We start from the raw sequence: 21,662 nt of genomic DNA on the forward strand, positions 1-21,662 counted from the left end.
TACTATAAAAGACTTTAAGATGATTCACATGGTTACTATAATTATTTTGAGAAGTTGCTTACTTAAAGGAAAAGAGCACTGAAAAAATATTCACCAGAAAACAAGAATGCAGTTTTCCAGCTAAAAGACTTCAACTGCCTCATTTAACTTTTATATTTGGTCATATCTAATATGAATTTACACACTTTTAGACGAATAAAGTCTGGGTATGACCAAGCAGTCTACTTTATCACATAATAATAGAACATCAAGATTACATCACAACTAAGGTAATAAATACCAAGAATTAATAACTTCTCAAACTTTCTTCTAAACTTTCAACAACATTTGGTAGGTAAATTAGTAAGTTGAATTTTACATATTCTCATCTAGAAGCATAATGCAATAACAAATATGTTTATGATGATAATGTGCTGCTATGCAAAGCAACTCAAGGAAATATAAGTTCAAGATTAATAAAGTGGTTTACAACTTCCAACAGATAATCAGAATTCTAGCTAAACTGGACTTGATAAATTTAGCAGCAAACAAGGAGCATTTTTGGTTAATATCACAATTGCACACTAAGTTTGCTCAAAACACAAAAGCTGTGTCTTAATACTGATAATTATCTCCTTTAGCTTAAACACAAAGAACTTAAGAAATCTCTGAGTATCCAAGGATGTCCTATTACGTGATGCTTCTCTTTGTTTCTAAATATAACCCTGTTGGTGGTATTATTTTGCCACTTAAAGACAACATTTAAGTCTGAAGTCAAGGAGAGATTAAAGGTAAACACAGCTTTTATTACACGCTAATAAATCTGAAAACTACAGGCTTAGAACAGTGTGGGGACACAAATTTTGAGCTCTTCACGAACCTATTTTTTCTATGCATCTTTGTTTTTATTTGAAGGCAGGCTTCCTTTACTGTTTTCCTATATTCCTCCAAAGAGAAAACTTTTTTGAACCAAGAGGCCAATTTAGCAATTTAAAGCAGGAACTTATACAAAAAATAGTTTCACAGACTTTTGAAAAGCAGCTAAATTTAACCTAAGTGACAAAGCCTAATAAGACAGACATACTAGATATCTTCAAATATCACTTGTCTTTAGAGACATGATGTTAAATTCAAACAATGAACAAGGATTAAAAATGAACAGAACTTGGAAATTTCCCTGCTCTACACAATGTAGTAATTTTTCTTCTTGAAAAGATGGTATTTACCACTGCTGAGATAAGAAACAGAATATATTAAATAAACTTTCTTTATAGGCTTAAAATAGTGATCAGAAATACTCTTAAATCCCAAAGACCTTAGTACAAGATTTGGGTTTTATTTAAATCAAGTTTTAGTGGCTCTCATTAAAGAGGCTTAAGAATATAAGCAGATTTATCAGTGGCTTTTTCCTACAGCATAATTAGTTTTGTTTTAATCAGACAGGAATGTCTCCAAGTCTTCCCTTTACCACACGGTATCCAACGATGTTTGTCATCAACAAACGGAAAAAATAACTTTAACTCTAAGGTGTTCACAGAACACTTAAAAGAGTTGGTATTTCTAGAATATTCAGCTCTGTAACATACAACGGACATTAGATAGTGGTCAGGTCAGGAGTGGAGCCTCCTTCCCAGAACCACCATCAAGCCTCTTCAGTTCACTAACTACTGAAAAGCAAACAAATGATAAAACCAACTTATGAGACATATTTATCATTACTACCAAAAGAATGAGGGGGAAAAAAAAAATCAAAAGAAAATCTCTTCCTGAAAATGTTAAGTAAAATACCCTATAACTTGAGAAAATGTATTTCTAAAATATAAAGTAGAAAAAAAACATCCTTTTGCTATGTGCAAAATTATCACTGCAGCCAAACGTGGCTTTTTATTCAGTGATCTGATAATTACCCCTACGCTATTTAAGAAATAAACAGAATCATTTGGTAACATGATCACTTTCATTTGGTACATTATCAAAACTTTTTGATTGGATCAGGGAGCCAAATGAATAAAGTATCATTTTTGATAAGCAGAGGACAAAAAAAATTCAGCTCTTCACTTCCTACATTACCAACAAATTCCGTGTCTTTATCTTCAAAGGTTTATTATTTTAAAAGCAAACCATAGGCTCTTGCTTCATCTATCATTTTAACAAATAGCTACCAGTTTTTTTAGATCAAAACGGTTGCTGATCATAGTCTTGACTATGTTTCACTATTCACTTATTTTTGTTATTTCAAGAATGGTGGATTTAGAGGGGGAAAAATGAATCTTCCATAATGTGGAAATCAAGCAATTTCTCTTTAGAGAAGCTCTCAGACTCTCAAGAGTAACTGAGGAGCTATGAAAGCCTTTTTTTAAATGTATACAACTAAAGACCTCTACGAAAACTTTAAATAGGCTGAGAGCCATCCTGATTGTTTTATACTAGAATATTGTTGGCAATTTCCACCCCATCAATTATTCTGCTTCTCTGAAATAATGATCATAGTTTCATACCATTTCTTCCGAACATTTTAATTTGTAGCAACCGTACGTCTTGAAGACGAGTGGAGTGAAAAATGAGGCTGCAATATCAACAAAGTTTTCTGTAGAAAGGCAGAACAAAATCTCCTATTATCACCCCACACAGATATTGACAATTCAGCTACTAGTTCCTTAACTTTAATTTGCATTCTTGTTAGTGGATACACAGCTTCGTCTGTAGCATAAAGAGTGGTTATAGGACAATCCTTTTGTTGTTGTTGTTGAGATCTAATTGGCTTTATTAAATGATGCATGAATCGGGAAGCAACCCATCTAACAAGTAGATGGGAGCACCTATGGGACACTCTTTTAAAATCAAAGTATAGGGCGCCTGGGTGGCTCAGTTGGTTAAGCGACTGCCTTCGGCTCAGGTCATGATCCTGGAGTCCCGGGATCGAGTCCTGCATCGGGCTCCCTGCTCAGCAGGGAGTCTGCTTCTCCCTCTGACCCTCCCCCCTCTCATGCTCTCTCTCTCTCATTCTCTCAAATAAATAAATAAAATCTTTAAAAAAAATAAAATAAAATAAAAGTATGTTGGCTCATCATTTCACGTTTTAGCAAAGTCTGATATTAATAGTATGCTGATTTCCAAGCAGTCACTGCCTTAGTCTTCTTCAGTATTAACTTGCAATTTTATGTCAAGCCACTATTTTTTAACTAGAAATTTATATTATGATTTGAATTATATTTTTCTTTTAGGATATCAATTAATACAAGTCTTTTTTTCTCTAAAATTATTTCTCTCCAATTAGTACAGGGTAAATTGTCCCACCTGTGGAATTCTCAGAGGATTCTGCAGAATTTGAATCAGTCCCAGTTTTGTCTTTCAAGGTCTGTTTAGGAAGAGTCTCGTCTCTACTTTCTTGTGCTTGGCTTTCTTCCTCCTCCTCCTCACCATCTGGAAACTCCCACTGAGACTCGCCCGACTGTTCGTTTACATAGAAATATCGTCTATGATCCCTAAATTACAAGAAAGAAAACACAGGTTTTAAGACACATTCTCCTACAAAGACACTTCCATTTGGTCCTGTCCCAGGACAGCAGTCTGCTCTCACAGGGACGAACCTCTTCTTAATGGACTGCTATTCACAAAGGCAACAAAGAGCTTTGACAATTGAGGATGAAGAACCAAGGATAATTCAAAGCTATTTGCACTGCCAGCAACTCTGTGAATACAGCCCTGAGCCCTCTCATTCCAACAGATGACTTAGGAAACACCTCTCACACTTTTCTTTTTTTTTTTTTGCCAATGCTTAACAGGGTTTCAAGTTTCATTAACGAAGGGACTCAATCTCCTAGAACACTAATTTCCCTTCCAAAGAAGAGAACAACGAAGTTTGCGAAAGGTGACTCTTCCCCTCTTGGACCGTGGAATTCACATTTCATACTCTTGATATCAAACACAGTGAAAGCTAAAGAGAGGGAGAGGTTCTGGGAGCTGAAAAATAAAAGAGCAAAGATTTCAAATAACGAAAAAAAAAATCAAGAAAAGCCAAATATAAAAAGAAATGTTTTCATCTGACCTGCTGGCAGAAGATAGTAATCTTGTTCTTCATTCACATCTTCAGGCACGAAGCTTTCCTTAACTTCACCGAGGTTAATCAGGAGTAGTTGCTTCCAGAGGTCCTGTAAAGCGCACAGAGCTCTCGCATGCGCTTAACCCCCAAGCCCGCCCTACTCCGTGCAACAACACTCTGGAGAGTAAAAACCAGCTTTGTCCATCTTGGGAAAAAATCCGTTACATGGAACACTTTAAACATTGCTTTTTGTTTCTCCGTGTGGCTGGCCCAAACTCTGTAAGTGCTTGCGGTGCTTTGCCTGCCCAGCACCGCTAACCGCAGCTGCTCTCAGTCTCCAGACAGGCTGTCATGTCGTCAGGTGGTGGTGATCACAAATCATGTCTGAGATGTCAAAGGTGAAAGGTGAAAAGGGGAGAAGAGTGCGTACCTGTCCCAGTGGCAGGACCAGCCTTTAGGAGTGGCGTTTATTTCATACTGTTTTAGTTGTTCTGCTGCATCCTGAAGCTTTCGTTTAAGGTAGTTTCCATTAAGAGCCCCTTCCCTCCAGTCTGCAATCCGAGTCTAGAATCAAGAAATGGAGAAATAAGTTAAAGATTTCTTGTTATGTCAGGAGGCAGAAATAAAAGAAAAATGTCTTCTGGTCCATACTGTATTACTCTATCAATTACTGTATTCTCACAAAAAGAGAGAAGACAAGACCCTCCCCAAAAAAAGAAAGAAAAAAGAAATCCCATCTTAATTTCATAAAAATTCTTGTTTGCTCTGCAGAGTTCTGAAAAACTACACTGGACTCCAGTACTTTCTACACTGCCAACTCTCCAGTATCTGTGAAAATGAGTCGCAGTTTTGTTTTCCCTTTTGGACTATATTAATTCCCTAGCAATTTTACCTTTGCTTGGTAGATAGTTCATTCAATTCAGTAATGTTCTTCATCAAAAACAAAGGTTCAGTCCTTAGGGAAGTCAGTTTCCTACAGGAGGTTCCTTAATTGTAACCTGCCATGCTGTAAACTATACAGGTTACAAATAGGACTCAGAACTTTCCTTTTTTTTTTTAAACATTTTATTCATTTACTTGGGGGTGAGGGGAGAGAGCACTAGCAGGGAGAGGTGCAGAGGAAGAAGCAGACTTCCCGCCGAACAGGGAGCCCAATGCAGGACTCGATCCCAGAACCCCGAGATCACAGAGCCAAAGGCAGATGCCCAACCAACTAAGCCACCCAGGTGCCCTCAGAACTTTTCTTCTTAAATAGATTTATAATCCTGTAGCACTTATAAAGTCTTTCAACATTACATGGCCTCATCTGATCACTATCAATAGAATTTTGTTAGAAAACAGGTCTACATTAAAATATATGCCCATTCACAGCCCGTGGGGCATGTGACTCTTGTTTGCAGGGCCTTGTGTTCGAGCTCCACATTGGGCATAGAGCTTACATTTAAAAGAAAAGATTTTTCTTTCTTTCTTCCTCTCTCTCTCTCTCTTTGAGGGAGAGGAGGAGAGAGAGAACAAGTGGAAGAAGGGAGAGGGACAAGTAGACTTGATGCTGAACGCTGAGCCTGATGTGGGTCTCAATCTCACCACCCTGAGGTTCATGACCTGAGCTGAAATCAAGAGTTGGATGCTTAACTGACTGAGCCACCCAGGTGTCCTCTCCAAATTTTTTTTTTAATAAAATATATGCCCACTGAAGGTGGTATCAACACACACAGAATCTCAGTATTTATCTTCATAATTGATATATTGTTTTAGCTAATACAGTTTTATTTCCTGGGCTGGTGGTTCAAATATGCACCAATGTTAAAAATTTAAATTTAGGATTAAAACAAGTAAGACAGGGCGCCTGGGTGGCTCAGTCGGCTATGTGTCTCCCTTCGGCTCAGGTCGTGATCCCAGGGTCCTAGAATCGAGTCCCGGATCGGGCTCCCTGCTCAACAGGGAGTCTGCTTCTCCCTCTGCCCCTCCCCCCTGCTCGTGATCTCTCACACTCTCTCTCTCTAATAAGTAAAATCTTTAAAAAAATAAAACTAATACATGTGAAACTAAAGGACCAATACTAACATAGCCTCAAAAAATAAATAAATAGAACAAGTAAAACAAATGCCTCACACATACAGCACTTTACTCAAAAACCAACTATACCAAAAATGGCTAAATTACCTCAGTCTGTAGGAGCAGCACATGAAAGTTGGAGATGGACTGTCTATTAATGCCTAGGAATTCAAATTTACTTGTCAGGGTATTTGCCAGTTCTCCAATCTGAAACTGTAATGCAAGAAAGAAAAAAAAGGAAGAAATAAAATTGAATCAGCAATATTTTCTGTATTATGTAAAATCTTTCATTTATTGTTAAATATGCTAAAAAAAAAAAATGGGTCTGCCTAGAAACAGCCCATTTGAGAACAGCTGCATCTAAAGAGTTATGTGGAGAAGACAAGATTCTAAGTAAACTAATTCACATAACAGGTGATAAATAATGACAAGTCTAGAGAAATTAAATGCATATGTACTCTGAGACAACACAGGATTCAACAGGTATAAATAGATGTTAAATGATACAACTCCCAATAGTGTCCAAACTATCATTTATGCATTACTAATTGCTTTTACTACCTACACACTGAACAAAATTAATTCTCCCAGTCCCTTTCACATGGTTGTAAACTAGTCAGTGACTGAGTCAACTCTTTCAGGTCAAAAAAATGTGCTAAATAGTTTTTCCAACAGACCATCCTTAAAGAGCCTCATACTTACGTGGTCCAATTCTTAAAATATTAGGCTTGAAATAAAACTGGAACCAAATTTACTTTTGTGTAAGGACAAGTAGTTCACACAGGAATTAAATTTTTGACTTTTAGGCTCTTCAGTACTTCCAAACTAGAGAAGCCTACATTTGATAAGCTGTTACTGCTTTCCAATGAGGGCTTAACTTTTAAGAAAGCAATTAAAGCATTTAGAATTCTAGGTAATTTCTCTGGAACGAGTCTCTTATAATTCAATGTTTCAGCCCGAAATATGGCCTTTTCACCTAACTCTACATAAATGATTTGTATATGGAGATAAGTAAAGATCACTGTACTTGCTAATAAAAAATGTACTTTAATGGTTGCCCCCTTTAAAGCTGTATTAAAAAATATACATACTTTCAAATCCTGTTCTTCTTCTTTAGGTGCTGTTTGTACTTTTATCTTCTCTGGAGATTCTTCTACTTCCATCTCTTTGTCTGAATTCTCATCTATTTTTTCTGAAGTGTCAGCACCAATTACTACAAAAGAAACCACGTGAAACTAAAGGACCAATACTAACATAGCATCCCCATATATATTTTCTTACCCTTATAGCAGAGATATCTGAAAAAAGTTATTTCTTTTCCCTTTGCCTGTTTTCCTTATTAAAGAAGCCATAAAGACTTACCTACCTACTGTTTTTATAAAGCCAAAAAACTTTATCCTTTATAATCACCTTTCTTAAAATGTCTATAAATAACAATTTGTTTTACATTACCCTGTAGTCTCTGCTTTCCCTTTCTCCTTCACCTGTTTATTTTATTTTTTCTAATCTTCTATTCCAGAATACCACTGCTTTAATTACTTTTAAAGGCTACATATCAGGGGGTACCAATGGCTCAAATGGTTAAGAGTCTGCCTTCTGCTCAGGTCCTGATCCCAGGGTCCTGGGATCGAGTCCCGCATCTGGCTCCTGGCTCGGCGGGGAGCCTGCTTCTTCCTCTCCCTGTCTCTCTCTCTGCTCATGCTCTCTCTGAAGCTCTGTGTCTCAAATGAATAAATAAAATCTTAAAAAATAAAAAATAAAGGCTACATATCGGGCGCCTGGGTGGCTCAGTTGGTTGACCGACTACCTTCGGCTCAGGTCATGATCCTGGAGTCCCAGGATCGAGTCCCACATCAGGCTCCCTGTTCAGCGGAGAGTCTGCTTCTCCCTCTCACCCTCCCCCCATCATGCTCTCTCTCTCTCACTCTCTTTCTCAAATAAATAAAATCTTAAAAAAAAAAAAGCTACATATCAAAACTAGGATATATAAGGGTTCTTTATGAACTGGGTTTTGAAAAAAACGGCTTTCAAAATCAGAGGAACATTAATTTTAAACTAACTGATAACTTTATTTCTAAACTGGTTAAGACCTGCAGACAATCTTTAGTGGACCCACCTACTCTTCCTGGTTGGTGATGTCTGTTAGTGGGAATCTTCAAAAGAGAAGAGGCTTACCATCAACTTAAATGGAGTATAGATATGAACTCTATTATATCTGCTTACCACCTGCTTACCAAACCAATCCACATATACAATGTAAATCATTCTGTTATGAGGTTATCAGTCATTTTTTAACAAAATAACCAAATTTTAGTTTTTTCTTGACTCTTGTTAATCCTTGATCTAAAGAAGTAATGTGACTTTTTAATATCACTTTCAATAGATTTTATTAGCCTAAAAGTTTACCTTAAGTACTTAACCTCAATATATAATGGCCTTGCTCTTTATCATTAATATTCCTTCTGCATTTTCAAATTGAAACCAACTTCTCTCTCACTTGTTTATAATTAATCGGTATATTAGGATATAGTGAGATAAAGGACATCTGACATTTGGTGCTAGGTACAAGAATTTAACAATTTGGGGCGCCTGGGTGGCTCAGACGGTTAAGCGTCTGCCTTTGGCTCAGGTCATGATCCCGGGGTCCTGGGATCGAGCCCCGCATCGGGCTCCCTGCTCCTTGGGAGCCTGCTTCTCCCTCTGCTTCTCTCTCTCTCTCATGAATAAATAAATAAAATCTTAAAAAAAAAAAAAAAAGAATTTAACAATTTATAGCACCACTAGAGCTCTAAGACTAGAATATATATATATTTTAAAGATTTTATTTGAGAAAGAGAGAGCATGAGCAGGTGGAGGGGCAGAGGTAGAGGGAGAAGCAGACTCCCCACTGAGCAGGGAGCCCGATGCGGGGCTTGATCCCAGGGCCCCGAAATCACGACCTGATCCGAAGTCAGGTGACCAACCAACAACCACCCAGACACCCCTAAGACTAGATGTTTAGTGTTCAATTGCAAGAATACATTAGAATTGGGGCACCTGGGTGGCTCAGTTGGTTGGGCATCTGTCTTTGGCTCGGGGGTTAAACACCATTGGGGTAGAGATTATTATGTCTGGTGTAGATGTGAAAGCAGAGGCACTGTGAATTTCAGAAGTGCCAGTGATAGTCCTCCAAAATGCTGGGTTGTAGTTACTTGAGTGCTTACTTCATTCTTTATATTTGTTATGTTACTTAACAATAAAAACAATAAACATCCCGGTATATATATATCTTTATGTAGATTTTAATGTCGTTATAGTATAGATTCTTAGAGATATATTGCTAGGTCAAGGGGTATGTACATTTTATTTTTTTTACTATTATTTTTTAAATTATTTTGGGGGGGGCTCCTGGGTGGCTCAGTTGGTTAAGCGACTGCCTTCAGCTCAGGTCATGATCCTGGAGTCCCGGGATCGAGTCCCACATCGGGCTCCCTGCTCGGCAGGGAGTCTGCTTCTCCCTCTGACCCTCCCCCCTCTCGTGCTCTCTCTCTCTCCCATTCTCTCTCTCAAATAAATAAATAAAATCTTAAAAAAAAAAAAAAAATTTATTTTGGGGGGTATGTATTTTAATTTGATAGATCCTAATTGCCCTCTAAAATATTCTAGTCTTGGGGCGCTTGGGTGGCTCAGGTCAGGATCCCAGAGTCCTGGAATCGAGCTCCACATCAGGCTCCCTGCTGGATGGGAGGCCTGCTTCTCCCTCTCCCACTCCCCCTGCTTGTGTTCCCTCTCTCGCTGTGTCTCTCTCTGTCAAATAAATAAATAATAAAAATCTTAAAAAAAAAAAAAAAGAGAGAGAAAATAGACTTCAGGGGTAGGGAATGAGAATAGGGAAAAGACGAAGGGGGACTTTTAAGATTTCTACTTCATATTCTTCTATATTGTTGACTGAAAAGAAAAAAATTCAAACAAGGATGTTATATTTACTTATTTCTGTGTTTTTTATTTGTTGTTTTTTAACCATAGCTATAAAGGTATCTTCTGTTAGGTATGCACAACTAAGGTTTGGTGCTCAAATCTTATTGCTAATTTTCCACTACAGAATTAGGGACAAATGGAGATTAAGGTATTAGTTCTTTTTTTTAAAAAAAGATTTCATTTATGGGCGCCTGGGTGGTTCAGTCGGTTAAGCGACTGCCTTCGGCTCAGGTCATGATCCTGGAGTCCCGAGATCGAGTCCCGCATCGGGCTCCCTGCTCTGCGGGAAGCCTGCTTCTCCCTCTCCCACTCCCCCTGCTTGTGTTCCCTCTCTCCCTGTGTCTCTGTCAAATAAATAAAATCTTTAAAAAAAAAAAAAAGATTTCATTTATTTGAGAGAGAAAGTACAACCCGGAGAGAGGCAGAAGCAGACTCCCCGCTGAGCAAGGAGCCCATTTGGGGCTTGATCCCAGCACCCTGGGATCATGATCTCAGCAGAAGGCAGATGCTACCCAACTGAGCCACCCAGGCATCCCAAGATACTAGTTCTGATAATAGACTGGAAAGACGCAGCAGGGTCTCTCTCTTCTACATTACCCTGAACAGAGATAAGTTGGGTCCTTATGAAAGGACCTATCCATCTGAACAATTAACCAGAGGCTGGGCAACTTGTACACAAAGAGAGAGGAGAGATGAGGCTGGGCTTGCCAGAGGTGGTCCTTGCCTGCCTTGCTTACCAACTGTAAACAATGAGCTCAGGAGAGCCCGTGGGCTTAATACAGATCAAGACTACTGTAGCAGGATTTTTTAAAAAAGAGGAGTCAATCTTGCTTTTCTGTTTTTGAGGAAGAGGTAGTCCCCAATCAGTAGTGAATCTACAACCCAACTGATGGCAAATCTTAACTCTTACTCCTCCACTAGAGGTGAAGTAGGAAAAGGAGAGAAGTGAAAGGAAGCTTCCTTTCCAGCACTTCCATAAAAGGTTAAGTGTTATCTCCTCCTTTTTGCTTAAGAGGGAACCAAAAAAGGGAAAGGATTTCTACTCTATATCTTTCAACCCTGAAAGTTTAAAGTAAAACACGAATTACCATACCAGTTTCTCCATTTTCTGGAGTCTCCCGTCCAGTTTTGCTAGAACTCCGACTGGTAGATTCTGGACTTGTAGCTCGAACGAACATCTTCCATTTCCCCCTTTTAGACATAAGTCTACGCATTCCATCCTGAGACGCTGGCTGGCTGATGTCAGAACATGGACTAGACCCTGACACACTACCATCTCCTTCCTCCAAGGCTCGTAACTCTGCCTAGGATGAACACGACAAAAAAGTTAGTGTGTCAGTAGCTGTTTATCAACATTTAAGCATTTGTGAATACCAAGAGTGATAACCACATATTATGAGAATTAAAAACCTTTCAGGACAGGAAGTTTTTCTTAATACATTTCCCCATCAGAGCCAAGCATTTTGCTTGTATTTTTTTTTATCAGTATCCAGTAAATGCTTATTCATGATTGTAGTTAACAAATACTGATTTGAAGGGGATGGGTCTTAGAGATCCACTAAGAGACAAATTTTCCAATATATGAACACTGTAGATAAAGCCTAAATTAGCTTGTCCCTCTCCATAGCTTCAAATTTTGCAAAATGGGGAAAGCTTCAAGAAGATACTGCTGTTATTTATAACACCCATTAAGATTTTGTTTCATATTCAAAGTAGCAGTAGATGAAACTGTTCCAAGAAAAATCAGGGCAGAAAACAGGTAAAAATCAATTTCTCGATCAGGAAAGTTTCCTGTGGACCATCTTTTTTGAAAGGAAAGCACATGACATTATTAGTTCCTCTTAATCTTACAAGGCCCATTTAACTATGTGATCAATCCCACAGGTGCTCAGTGGAAGTCAACCCGTACTTTAACTGTTGGGTTAAAAACCAAGTTATCGCCAAGAATTTACAATGCTCATTTGTTAAGAAGCTAAATAAAAGTTATTCACTGTATTCAGCTATCTTTAAATCAGAGCAGTATCAGTCCTTATTAGTTGTCAACTATCAAAAGCACCATCAGGAACCAAAAGAACTCCACAGTTCAAGTTTTTACTGCATAAGCTTAAACATATCTAGACAAGATTAAGAAAAACAAAATCCCATTAATGGCAGTTAACTGAGCACAATGATCCCAGAGTCTAATAGTATGCAAGAGAGAAAAGCATATAACGAAAGCTTCAAAACCTTACTTTTTTTCTTTCCAAAACAAGCTCCAGCTCAAGGGTATCTTGTTCCTCTTCTTCTTCACTTTCTCCAGATTGAACAACACTGCAAAGATCCTCCTGAGAAGGGTCTTCCATGTTGTCCAATGTAATTTCCTGTGGTTTTACTATAGTTGCTGCTTCTTCTGCTGTTGTACTTGTTTCTTTCACTTCTGAAACTGGCTCTGCTTCTTTACAAATTACTTTTCTTCTCCATCTCTCTTCTTCCTCTTTTATTCCCTCAGGCAACAAAGGAGCAAGCAGTGATGCTGCCACCCCTTTCTTCTCCTCCTCACTATTTGAGAGAGCCTGAATTCCTTCATTTACTTCCTATAAAGAATAAATTAGTCTCATTTATCTAAAAAAAAAAAAAAAAGACCAAAAAAAACCAAACCCTCACCTGAATATATATTCAATTTGTTCATGCCAAAAAGGACTATATTTTTCAATCACTGGATAATCTTTTTTTAAAAGATTTTATTTATTTGAGAGAGAGAGTGAGACAGAGCATGAGCAGGGGGGAAAGGTAGATGGAGAGGGAGAAGTGGACTCCCTGCTGAGCAGGGAGCCCGATGCGGGACTCAATCCCAGAACCCTGGGATCGTGACCTGAGCCAAAGGCAGATGCTTAACCAAATGAGCCACCCAGGCACCCCCAATCACTGGATATTCTCAAAAACCACTGACTACCAACAGATTAGTACATATGGTTGTACCATTTTTCTTACATGAACATAATGCAAACATTGTTACTTTAGGAAAGCAGCGTTTGAACTAGAATCTAGTTCTGGGTGGAATTCATACATATCCTCCCCCCTATTCTCCAAGTCTAAAGGCACGTTAGCAGAAGCAGAATTTGAAAATTAAGTAAGATCGGAGTTTTGTCAACTCAACATATGACTGAATAAATCTCCACTCTTCTGCAGTATGCTAGAAAAGTGATTTAGAGGAAAGTGAAAAAATTCTAAAATGAAATGTGTGATTAAACTTAAAGTGCTTCTTTTTTTTTTTTTTTTAAGATTTTATTTATTCATTTGAGGCAGAGAGAGAGAGAGAGAGAGAGAGAGCATGAGCAGGGGGAGAGGCAGAGGGAGAAGCAGGCTCCCTGCTGAGCCAGGAGCCCAATGTGGGGCTCGATCCCAGGACCCCAGGATCATGACCTGAGCCGAAGGCAGACAATTAACCATCTGAGCCACCCAGGTGCCCCCTTAAAGTGCTTCTTTACAAATTACTTTTGTAAAGTTATTGGGGTAAGAGCTGCTCTACTTCCTTCCTAGAGTTATAAAGACCAAATGATTCTGTAAGTGTGTGTGTGTGTGTGTGTGTATTTTTAAGTAGGCTCCACACCCAACGTGGAGCTTGAACCCACAACCCTGGGATCAGGAGTTGCATGCTCCACCTACTGACTTCAGTCAGTCAAGCGCCTCCTGAAAGTACGTTTTACTATACACTCCCCATTTAAACCATCACTTAAAACTCAGGATAAATTAAAATTCAACACACACACTATAGAATACAACTTACTTTGTCTTACTGATGAGACTATAGAAATGCTCATTTTACTAATAATAGTTTTTAATTTTTAAGGTAGTTTATCTTTTTCCAAAAAAAAAAAACTTATGTGGGGGTCCCAAAATAGAGCTATTCTGAAGTGGAGAAGATCTGAAGCCCTGCCTGCTGCTCCCACATCCTTCACAATGACCCTCTGTGGCATTCGAAAGTTCCAAAAGAACCACTGAACTGGATAACTATTATAAATGCTACGTATTAAACATAAACATTAAATTAAATAAAGCTTTCAGAATCAGAGTTTATCCTATTTCACATCTGGTTTTAAGACAGCAACAGAAGGCATCTACATCTGTGCCAGAGTAACAGTCAAGTTCTTTAGATCTGAAATAAGCAAATGAGAGAAGTTGTAAAACTGACCTTTTTAACTTCTCGCTTGGCTATGACTGGTCCACTTTTACTACTGGAAACAGAAATGTTTTTCTCCTTAGTATACACGTCTGTATTAACCACAAAATTACCTTCAGCACCTGTTACAGAACTAAAAACAAAACAAAACAAAATCTATATATACATACACACACACACATATATACTTAGCAAGAGAAACAGAAGGCAAATATTAAAAACAAAAGATAAGACTCTAACTTCCTTCTTAGGTAATTTCTTTTTCAAGTCTATTCTTACCTGGGCTGATAATGTTGTAATCCCTGTACCTGGGTGGCAAGATACTGAGGTAACTCCCAAGTCACTTCATTTGTTTGTGTGTTCCAATAATAATAGCATCCTGTGTTCTCATCCCAGACTTCTTGCCAATCTCCCATCTCAATTCCAACTAGAAGAAAATATAACAAATTTTAAAACACAAAATACTCATCAACAAAACTAAAAACAACCTACTGAATGGGGGGAGATGTTTGCAGATGACGTATTTGATAAAGGGTTAGTACCCAAAATATATATTAAAAAAAACTTCTACAACTCAACACCCAAAAACCAAATAATCCAATTATAAATGGGCAGAAGACATGAGCAGACATTTCTCCAAAGATGACATACAGATGGCCGACACATAAAAAGATGCTCAACATCACTCATCATCAGGGAAATGCAAATCAAAACTACAACAAGATATTACCCCACACATGTCAGAATGGCTAAAATAAAAAACACAAGAAACAGGTGCTGGTGAGGATGTGGAGAAAAAAGAATCCTCTTACACTGTTGGTGGGAATGCAAACTGGTGTAGCCACTGTGGAAAACAGTATGGAGGTTCCTCCAAAAATTAAAAATAGAACTACACTATGATTTAGTAATCCCACTACTGGGTATTTATCCAAAGCATACAAAAACACTAATTTGAAAGGATAATATGCACCCCTATGTTTATAGCAGCATTATTTATAATAGCCAAATTATGGAAACAGCCCAAGTATCCATCAACAGATAAAGAAGATGGTATATATACACTATGGAATATTACTCAGCCATAAAAAAGAAGGAAATCTTGCCATTTCCAACAACAGACAGAGTTAGAGAGTATAATGCTGAGCAAGTAAGTCAGAGAAAGACAAACACCGTATGATTTTACTCATGTGGAATGTAAGAAACAAAACAAATGAGCAAAGGGAAAAAAAAGAGAGAGAGACAAACCAAGAAACAGACTCTTAACTATAGAGAACAAACTGATGGTTACCAGAGAGGAGGTGGGGGTGGGGATAGGTGAAATAGGTAATGGGGATTAAGGAATGCACTTATCACGATGGGCACAGAGTGATGGATAGAATTGTTAAATCACTATACTGTACACCTGAAACTAATATAACACTGTATGTTAGCTATACTAGAATTAAAAACTTAAAAAAAAGAAAAAAAGCACTAATTTCTCCACAATTCTGACCTCATATCCCAAGTCAGCTCTAAAGCCATTAATAATCTAACAAGGTTCCTCAACCTTAGCACTGTTAACATTTGGTCTAGATAATTCTTTGATATAGTGGGGGCAGTCCTATGTAGTGTTCAGCATCCCAGATTTTACCCACTAGATGCACTAACAATTTCCCACCCCCTGTTTTGACAACCAAAAACATCTTCAGACACTGTCAAATGTCTCCTGGGGGTCCAACTCCTCCTCCTCAAATCCTCTTTGCACCATGGCTTAAAAAAGTAGTTTGACAGTCCAAAAATGTATCTTGAAGCCCAAAAGAATTTTTAAAATAATGGCTTTTATTATTCACTTGGCATAAACTGCAACCCGTTAAAAGGGCAATTTTATTTTTTGCAATTATTTTCAAAAGATACAATTATTATCCTAGTAATTCTCAGAGAAAACAGTCCTCCTTATCATCTTCTAAACAGTGTACTTAAAAGGTCAGAATCCTAAAGTCTGGGGCTAAAGGATAGGGGTTTTCATCTTTGGGAATGTCAACGCCTAGAACACCTTTAAAGATTGCATTTTAGATTTCTTTAAAAATCAAAGGATCAGACTTACCTCCTGCAAGTGAACACTGAGTATCATACTGCCACCCTGTAGTCTGAGTTGAGTCTGTTCCATTTGAAGTAGCAGAAGAAAGGGCAGATGTTGCTGATTCCTTTGGCTCTGGTCGAGGTGGAGTTGGAGGTGGAGCAGAAGCTCCTACAGGAGCTGCAGGCTGAGGAGCTGTTATAGCATCAATCTCCTTTAGAATGAAAACATTAACAAATTCTTTAATAATCTCAAAACCAGAAAACTGAAGAAATGACAATCACCATAAAAAAAATTCTAGGAGCACTGGGGTGGCTAAGTTGTTAAGTGTCTGCATTTGGCTCAGGTCATGATCCCAGGGTCCTGGGATTGAGCCCCACATCGAGCCCCACATCAGGCTCCCTGCTCAGTGGGGAGCCTGCTTGTCCCTCTGCCTGCCCTTCCCCCTGCTTGTGCGCACGTGCTCTGTCAAATAAAATCTTAAAAAACAAAAAAACTCTACAATCAGTTCTCAGCTTCTCCAATCAAAACTCTCACCTTCCAATTACATAAAAGTTCCCCAAGCCCTTTAATTCTCCATTTTCCTCCTCCTTACAACCTTTACAAAAAGAGAAGAGAGCGGTGGGGAGGGACTAAAGAAGAGAGATGGAAGGGGCAAAGAAGGGAGATGGGGAAACAGAGACTGATAAAAAAAAGTAGGCCAACCACTTGAGATCCAGGTCCCAAAGTGGCTTCAATAACTAAAAACCCAAACAAAAGCACCACTAACCGCTAGGAAGTTGGCCAGTGTACTATCAATATCAGCTGACTGGTTTCCATTTGCCTCTTTAGACTGTGCTGGTTTTTCTGAAACATCACTCTCATCATCATCACTGTCAGCATATGCACCAAGCAAGCACAGACCTCCTAGAAACAAAATGGTAAACAATGTTAATAACAACAATGCCAGTATGCCCCAGGAAGTACTCAAGAAAAAATATGACATGGTTCTTCAGAGTTTACATTTACTTTTACAGACTGGAACATAACCTCAAAATAAATCATCACTGAACTACCACAGAGAAGTATAAATTACATTATGCACTTAGAGCTAATAAAATCATTCACATAGTTGCTTGAGAGCCTTCTCAAAATACACAATCATTCAACCTCATACTCTGTCAAAACAGCACATGGTAAATCTTGATGTTAGAATTTGTTGCTTTGTGTCCATCTCAAACAAGCAAGCCAATTAGGATTTAGTAGATGAAACAAAGAAATTTTTAAAATTAAAAATCTTGGGCGCCTGGGTGGCTCAGTTGGTTAAGCGACTGCCTTCGGCTCAGGTCATGATCCTGGAGTCCCGGGATCGAGTCCCACATCGGGCTCCCTGCTCAGCAGGGAGCCTGCTTCTCCCTCTGACCCTCCCCCCTCTCATGTGCTCTGTCTCTCTCATTCTCTCTGTCTCAAATAAATAAATAAGATCTTTAAAAAAATAAAAAAATTTAAAAAAAATAAAATTAAAAATCTTTTTGGGGTGCCTGAGTGGCTCAGTCGTTAAGCGTCTGCCTTCGGCTCAGGTCATGATCCCAGGGTCCTGGGATAGAGCCCCACATTGGGCTCCCTGCTCCGCGGGAAGCCTGCTTCTCCCTCTCCCACTCCCCCTGCTTGTGTTCCCTCTTTCACTGTGTCTCTCTCTGTCAAATAAATAAATCTTAAAAAAAGAAAATGATCTGGTTACATATACCAAGACCCACAAAACTCTTCAAGTTTCTTTCAGCTAGATAATCCCATCTTTGAGAATATACCCCTCAAAATAATTCAAAAATTTTTTTCACACAGGGCGCCTGGGTGGCTCCGTCGTTAAGCGTCTGCCTTCAGCTCAGGTCATGATCCCAGGGTCCTGGGATCAAGCCCCGCATCAGGTTCCCTGCTCCACAGGAAGCCTGCTTCTCCCTCTCCCACTCCCCACTGCTTGTGTTCCCTCTCTCACTGTCTCTCTCTGTCAAATAAATAAAATAAAATAAAATAAAATAAAATAAAATAAAATAAAATAAAATATCATAGTAGTCTATTAATCTAATTTCAGAGGCTACTCTGAATTTTTCCTTAGAGAATTTCACATGCCTATTACCATAATATTCTTCTGCATAAAAGTATTAGATATGCGGGGCGCCTGGGTGGCTCAGTCGTTAAGCATCTGCCTTCGGCTCAGGTCATGATCCCAGGGTCCTGGGATCGAGCCCCGCATCGGGGTATTAGAGGTATTAGATATGCTTGCTCTACTATATTATAAAAACATATTTTAGGGCGCCTGGGTGGCTCAGTCGGTTGGGCATCTGCCTTCGGCTCAGGTCATGATCCCGGGATCCTGGGATCGAGCCCTGCATCGGGCTCCCTGCTCCGCGGGAAGCCTGCTTCTCCCTCTCCCACCTGCTTCTCCCTCTCCCACTCCCCCTGCTTGTGTTCCCTCTCTCGCTGTGTCTCTCTGTCAAATAAATAATAAAAAAATAAAATCTTTAAAAAAAAACAACAACATATTTTAACAATTTTTTTTTTTTAAGATTTTATTTATTCATTTGACAGAGAGAGAGAGATAGCGAGAGCAGGAACACAAGCGAGGGAGTGGGAGAGGGAGAAGCAGGCTTCCCACAGAGCAGGGAGCCCGACGCGGGGCTGGATCCCAGGACCCTGGGATCATGACCCGAGCAGAAGGCAGAAGCTTAATGACTGAGCCACCCAGGCACCCCATTAACAACTTTTTTTTGAAGTGGCAAATGGGAGGAGAGAAGAACAAGCATCTATTATTTCAGGGGTATTCATACAGTATAGAGAGAATTCCAAACTGAAAAGAATAAAATTATTATCAGTTATATTTAGTACAAAACATATTTTGATCTTTCAAGATTATATAAAGAATAAAAAAAAACTAACATTCTTGGCACTTCCTGCATATCCAAATATTCCTTAATGCTTAAAAAATATTTAATAAGAGCAATTTTCAGCTCCACAAATATTCGCTAGGTACCAATCAAAGCACTGTGCTGGAAAAGAAATGCACAGAATGAAAGACATCCTTGATGTCTCTAAAAAACACCAAGCTAGTGGAGGAGCCAGAAAACTACAAAACAGCATTAAAAGCAAAGTAGTACAAAGTATCTTGGGTACAGAGAAAAACCAACAACAGATTTTACTTTGGTTAAAGTATATATACCAGCAAGCCCTCAGATACAAAAATTTATTTTTATTTTCAAAAATTTTAAATTTCCAGGGTCGCCCGGGTGGCTCAGTCATTAAGCGTCTGCCTTCGGCTCAGGTCATGATCCCAGGATCCTGGAATCGAGCCCCGCATCGGGCTCCCTGCTCAGCGGAGAGCCTGCTTCTCCCTTTCCCTCTGCCTGCCTCTCTGCCTGCTTGTACTCTCTTTCTCTGTCAAATAAATAAATAAAATCTTAAAAAAAAAAAAATTTAAATTTCCATTTTATGGGAGAAATATAAGTTAGCAACATTGAAGCATTCAACAAAATATTTTTTTTTTTTTTAAGATTTTATTTATTTATTTGAGCGAGAGAATGAGAGACAGAGAGCATGAGGGGGGGAGGGTCAGAGGGAGAAGCAGGACCCCCGCCGAGCAGGGAGCCCGATGCGGGACTCGATCCCGGGACTCCAGGATCACGACCTGAGCCGAAGGCAGTCGCCTAACCAACTGAGCCACCCAGGCGCCCCAACATTCAACAAAATATTTTATATACAAACCCAATTTGATCCTAATGAAAGAAAGACCTTGTAGAGACCATGAAAAAAAATTGTACCTGTTGCTTTAACGGCTGTAGGTCTGGTGGTCATGACTGGTTTGGGAGGATTCTGAACAACTCTGGGAACCTCCACCACCACTTCCTGTTCATCTGGATTTAAAAAAGGAACAAAGGAAAACTAGTGTGCCGGTGGACCAGAGAAAACACTACAGGTGACAAAACAATCTTCGATTTCACCTTCCAAGTCTAAATTTCACCAATTTGAAAACACGGTGTGTAAATCCATCACTGACCCAAATTGGGAGAGGATAAACAAGCACGTGACCAGTGACTTTAAGACTATGGTTATGGTACGTAAAAGTACATCTGAAATAATTCAAAAATTTAAAAATACACACACACACACAATAAATCTCCGGGCTCCTACTGGGCCTTTACAACACAGCTACAGCATTTTTCTCCCCCCGCATTAACTACCCAACGTGATTTTTTAGCGCCTGAAACGGTCGCGGCTTCTCGGGCATCTGGCCCCCGTAGCAACGCTGAACAGTTCCTCTTAATCCAAGTACCATTCTGGGGACAAACAAGTACTTGGGAACCCACCAATTTGGGGTTACGTTCGCTTTGGCTGGCATAATAAAATGGGGTTGCTCACTTCTCAAGGGTCCCTCTCGGTTTCAACAAAAACGAAAGGAAAAGCACGTGACGCGTATTAAAGGCCAGGTTCCCGGTCACGAGGCCTCGGACGAGAAGCTCGTACTTTCACAAATATCCCGTAAGTTACGCAAAGCTGAGGTGCACGTCGAGGAGACTCGCGATGCCAGGCCAAGCCCTGCACCAGAGATGGCGCCTCTAGGTCAGTGGGGCGGGCGCGCACGGCGCCGCGGCCCCTTCCGCCGCCCTGGGGCCCACAGCGGTACTCCCTTCGGGCCCCACGCAGCAGGCCTCGGATGCGGAGGAAGCCCGCCCGCCCCGCTTTCTCTTCCTCCCACGGCCCTGCCGTAGGCCGCAAGCCCCGAGCTCGAGTTTCGGACGCCCCCACCTAAGTACCGGGGCCCCTCGCACACCTTTACCTTCTGAAGGCGAGTCGTCCGGGCCCGCGGCGGCAGTAGTCACCGTGGTCGTCGCCGTCGATGGCGCCGCCGGAGCTGGCTGGCTGGGCGCCGCCACCGTCGAGTCCGGTTCTGTGTCGGGTTCCGGCTCCGGATCCCTGCCCGGTGTATTGCTTCGGGGCCCCGGCGGAGAGAGCTGCAGGATGGGCCTGCGGCCGGGTACCGCCCGGGACTTCTTCCCCATCGCGAGCCCGAGCGCGAGCCGCGAGCGTCGGCCAGCCGAGAGGGGCGGGCGCTCCGCGCGGCGCTGCGTAATCAATATTCATGCACCGCGACACCGCCTCCTGAGAGAATCTGCTTTTAACCGGCGGAGCGCGCGCCCGCGCAAGCGCCTTGGGTCCCCTACGCTATTCTGGTACTCCCCGCGAGGGAGGAAGGGCGGGCTTTACCCATGGTGGTAGGCGATTGGCTGTTTTGATCCATTGAAGGAGCCAGTAGCCAATGGAAAAAGAAAAAGAGTGAGAGTCAGGCCAATAGCGCGGGAGGGCCTGAGTTAGAATGACTTTACATTACGTCGGACTCCACCCATGCGTCTTTTGCGGAGTCTTTTCTTTATCCCCTTGTCCTC

The 21,662-nt window shown here is 40.2% G+C and overlaps 1 protein-coding gene across 2 annotated transcripts in view; it reads right to left on the bottom strand.

Moving 5' to 3' along the window:
• Window positions 1-21,278, bottom strand: part of FNBP4 (formin binding protein 4) — a 37,250-nt gene extending 15,972 nt beyond the window's left edge. Inside the window, exons 1-12 of one of the 2 annotated variants that reach the window (XM_035012852.1) lie at window positions 21,050-21,278; window positions 20,040-20,132; window positions 17,018-17,154; window positions 16,276-16,462; window positions 14,472-14,619; window positions 14,205-14,325; window positions 12,265-12,606; window positions 11,127-11,337; window positions 7,168-7,289; window positions 6,185-6,289; window positions 4,452-4,585; window positions 3,277-3,464 (exon numbers count right to left, since the gene is read on the bottom strand). In XM_035012852.1, coding sequence (XP_034868743.1) covers window positions 3,277-3,464; window positions 4,452-4,585; window positions 6,185-6,289; window positions 7,168-7,289; window positions 11,127-11,337; window positions 12,265-12,606; window positions 14,205-14,325; window positions 14,472-14,619; window positions 16,276-16,462; window positions 17,018-17,154; window positions 20,040-20,132; window positions 21,050-21,278 — 2,017 coding nt within the window. The remainder of the gene's footprint in view (window positions 1-3,276; window positions 3,465-4,451; window positions 4,586-6,184; window positions 6,290-7,167; window positions 7,290-11,126; window positions 11,338-12,264; window positions 12,607-14,204; window positions 14,326-14,471; window positions 14,620-16,275; window positions 16,463-17,017; window positions 17,155-20,039; window positions 20,133-21,049) is intronic. The other variant, XM_035012853.1, reaches the window with a different exon arrangement.
• Between the last annotated feature and the right edge of the window lie 384 nt (window positions 21,279-21,662).

Source organism: Mirounga leonina, unplaced genomic scaffold (assembly GCF_011800145.1).
Source record: "Mirounga leonina isolate KUSES-001 unplaced genomic scaffold, KU_Mleo_1.0 Mir_166, whole genome shotgun sequence".
Lineage (NCBI taxonomy): Eukaryota > Metazoa > Chordata > Mammalia > Carnivora > Phocidae > Mirounga > Mirounga leonina.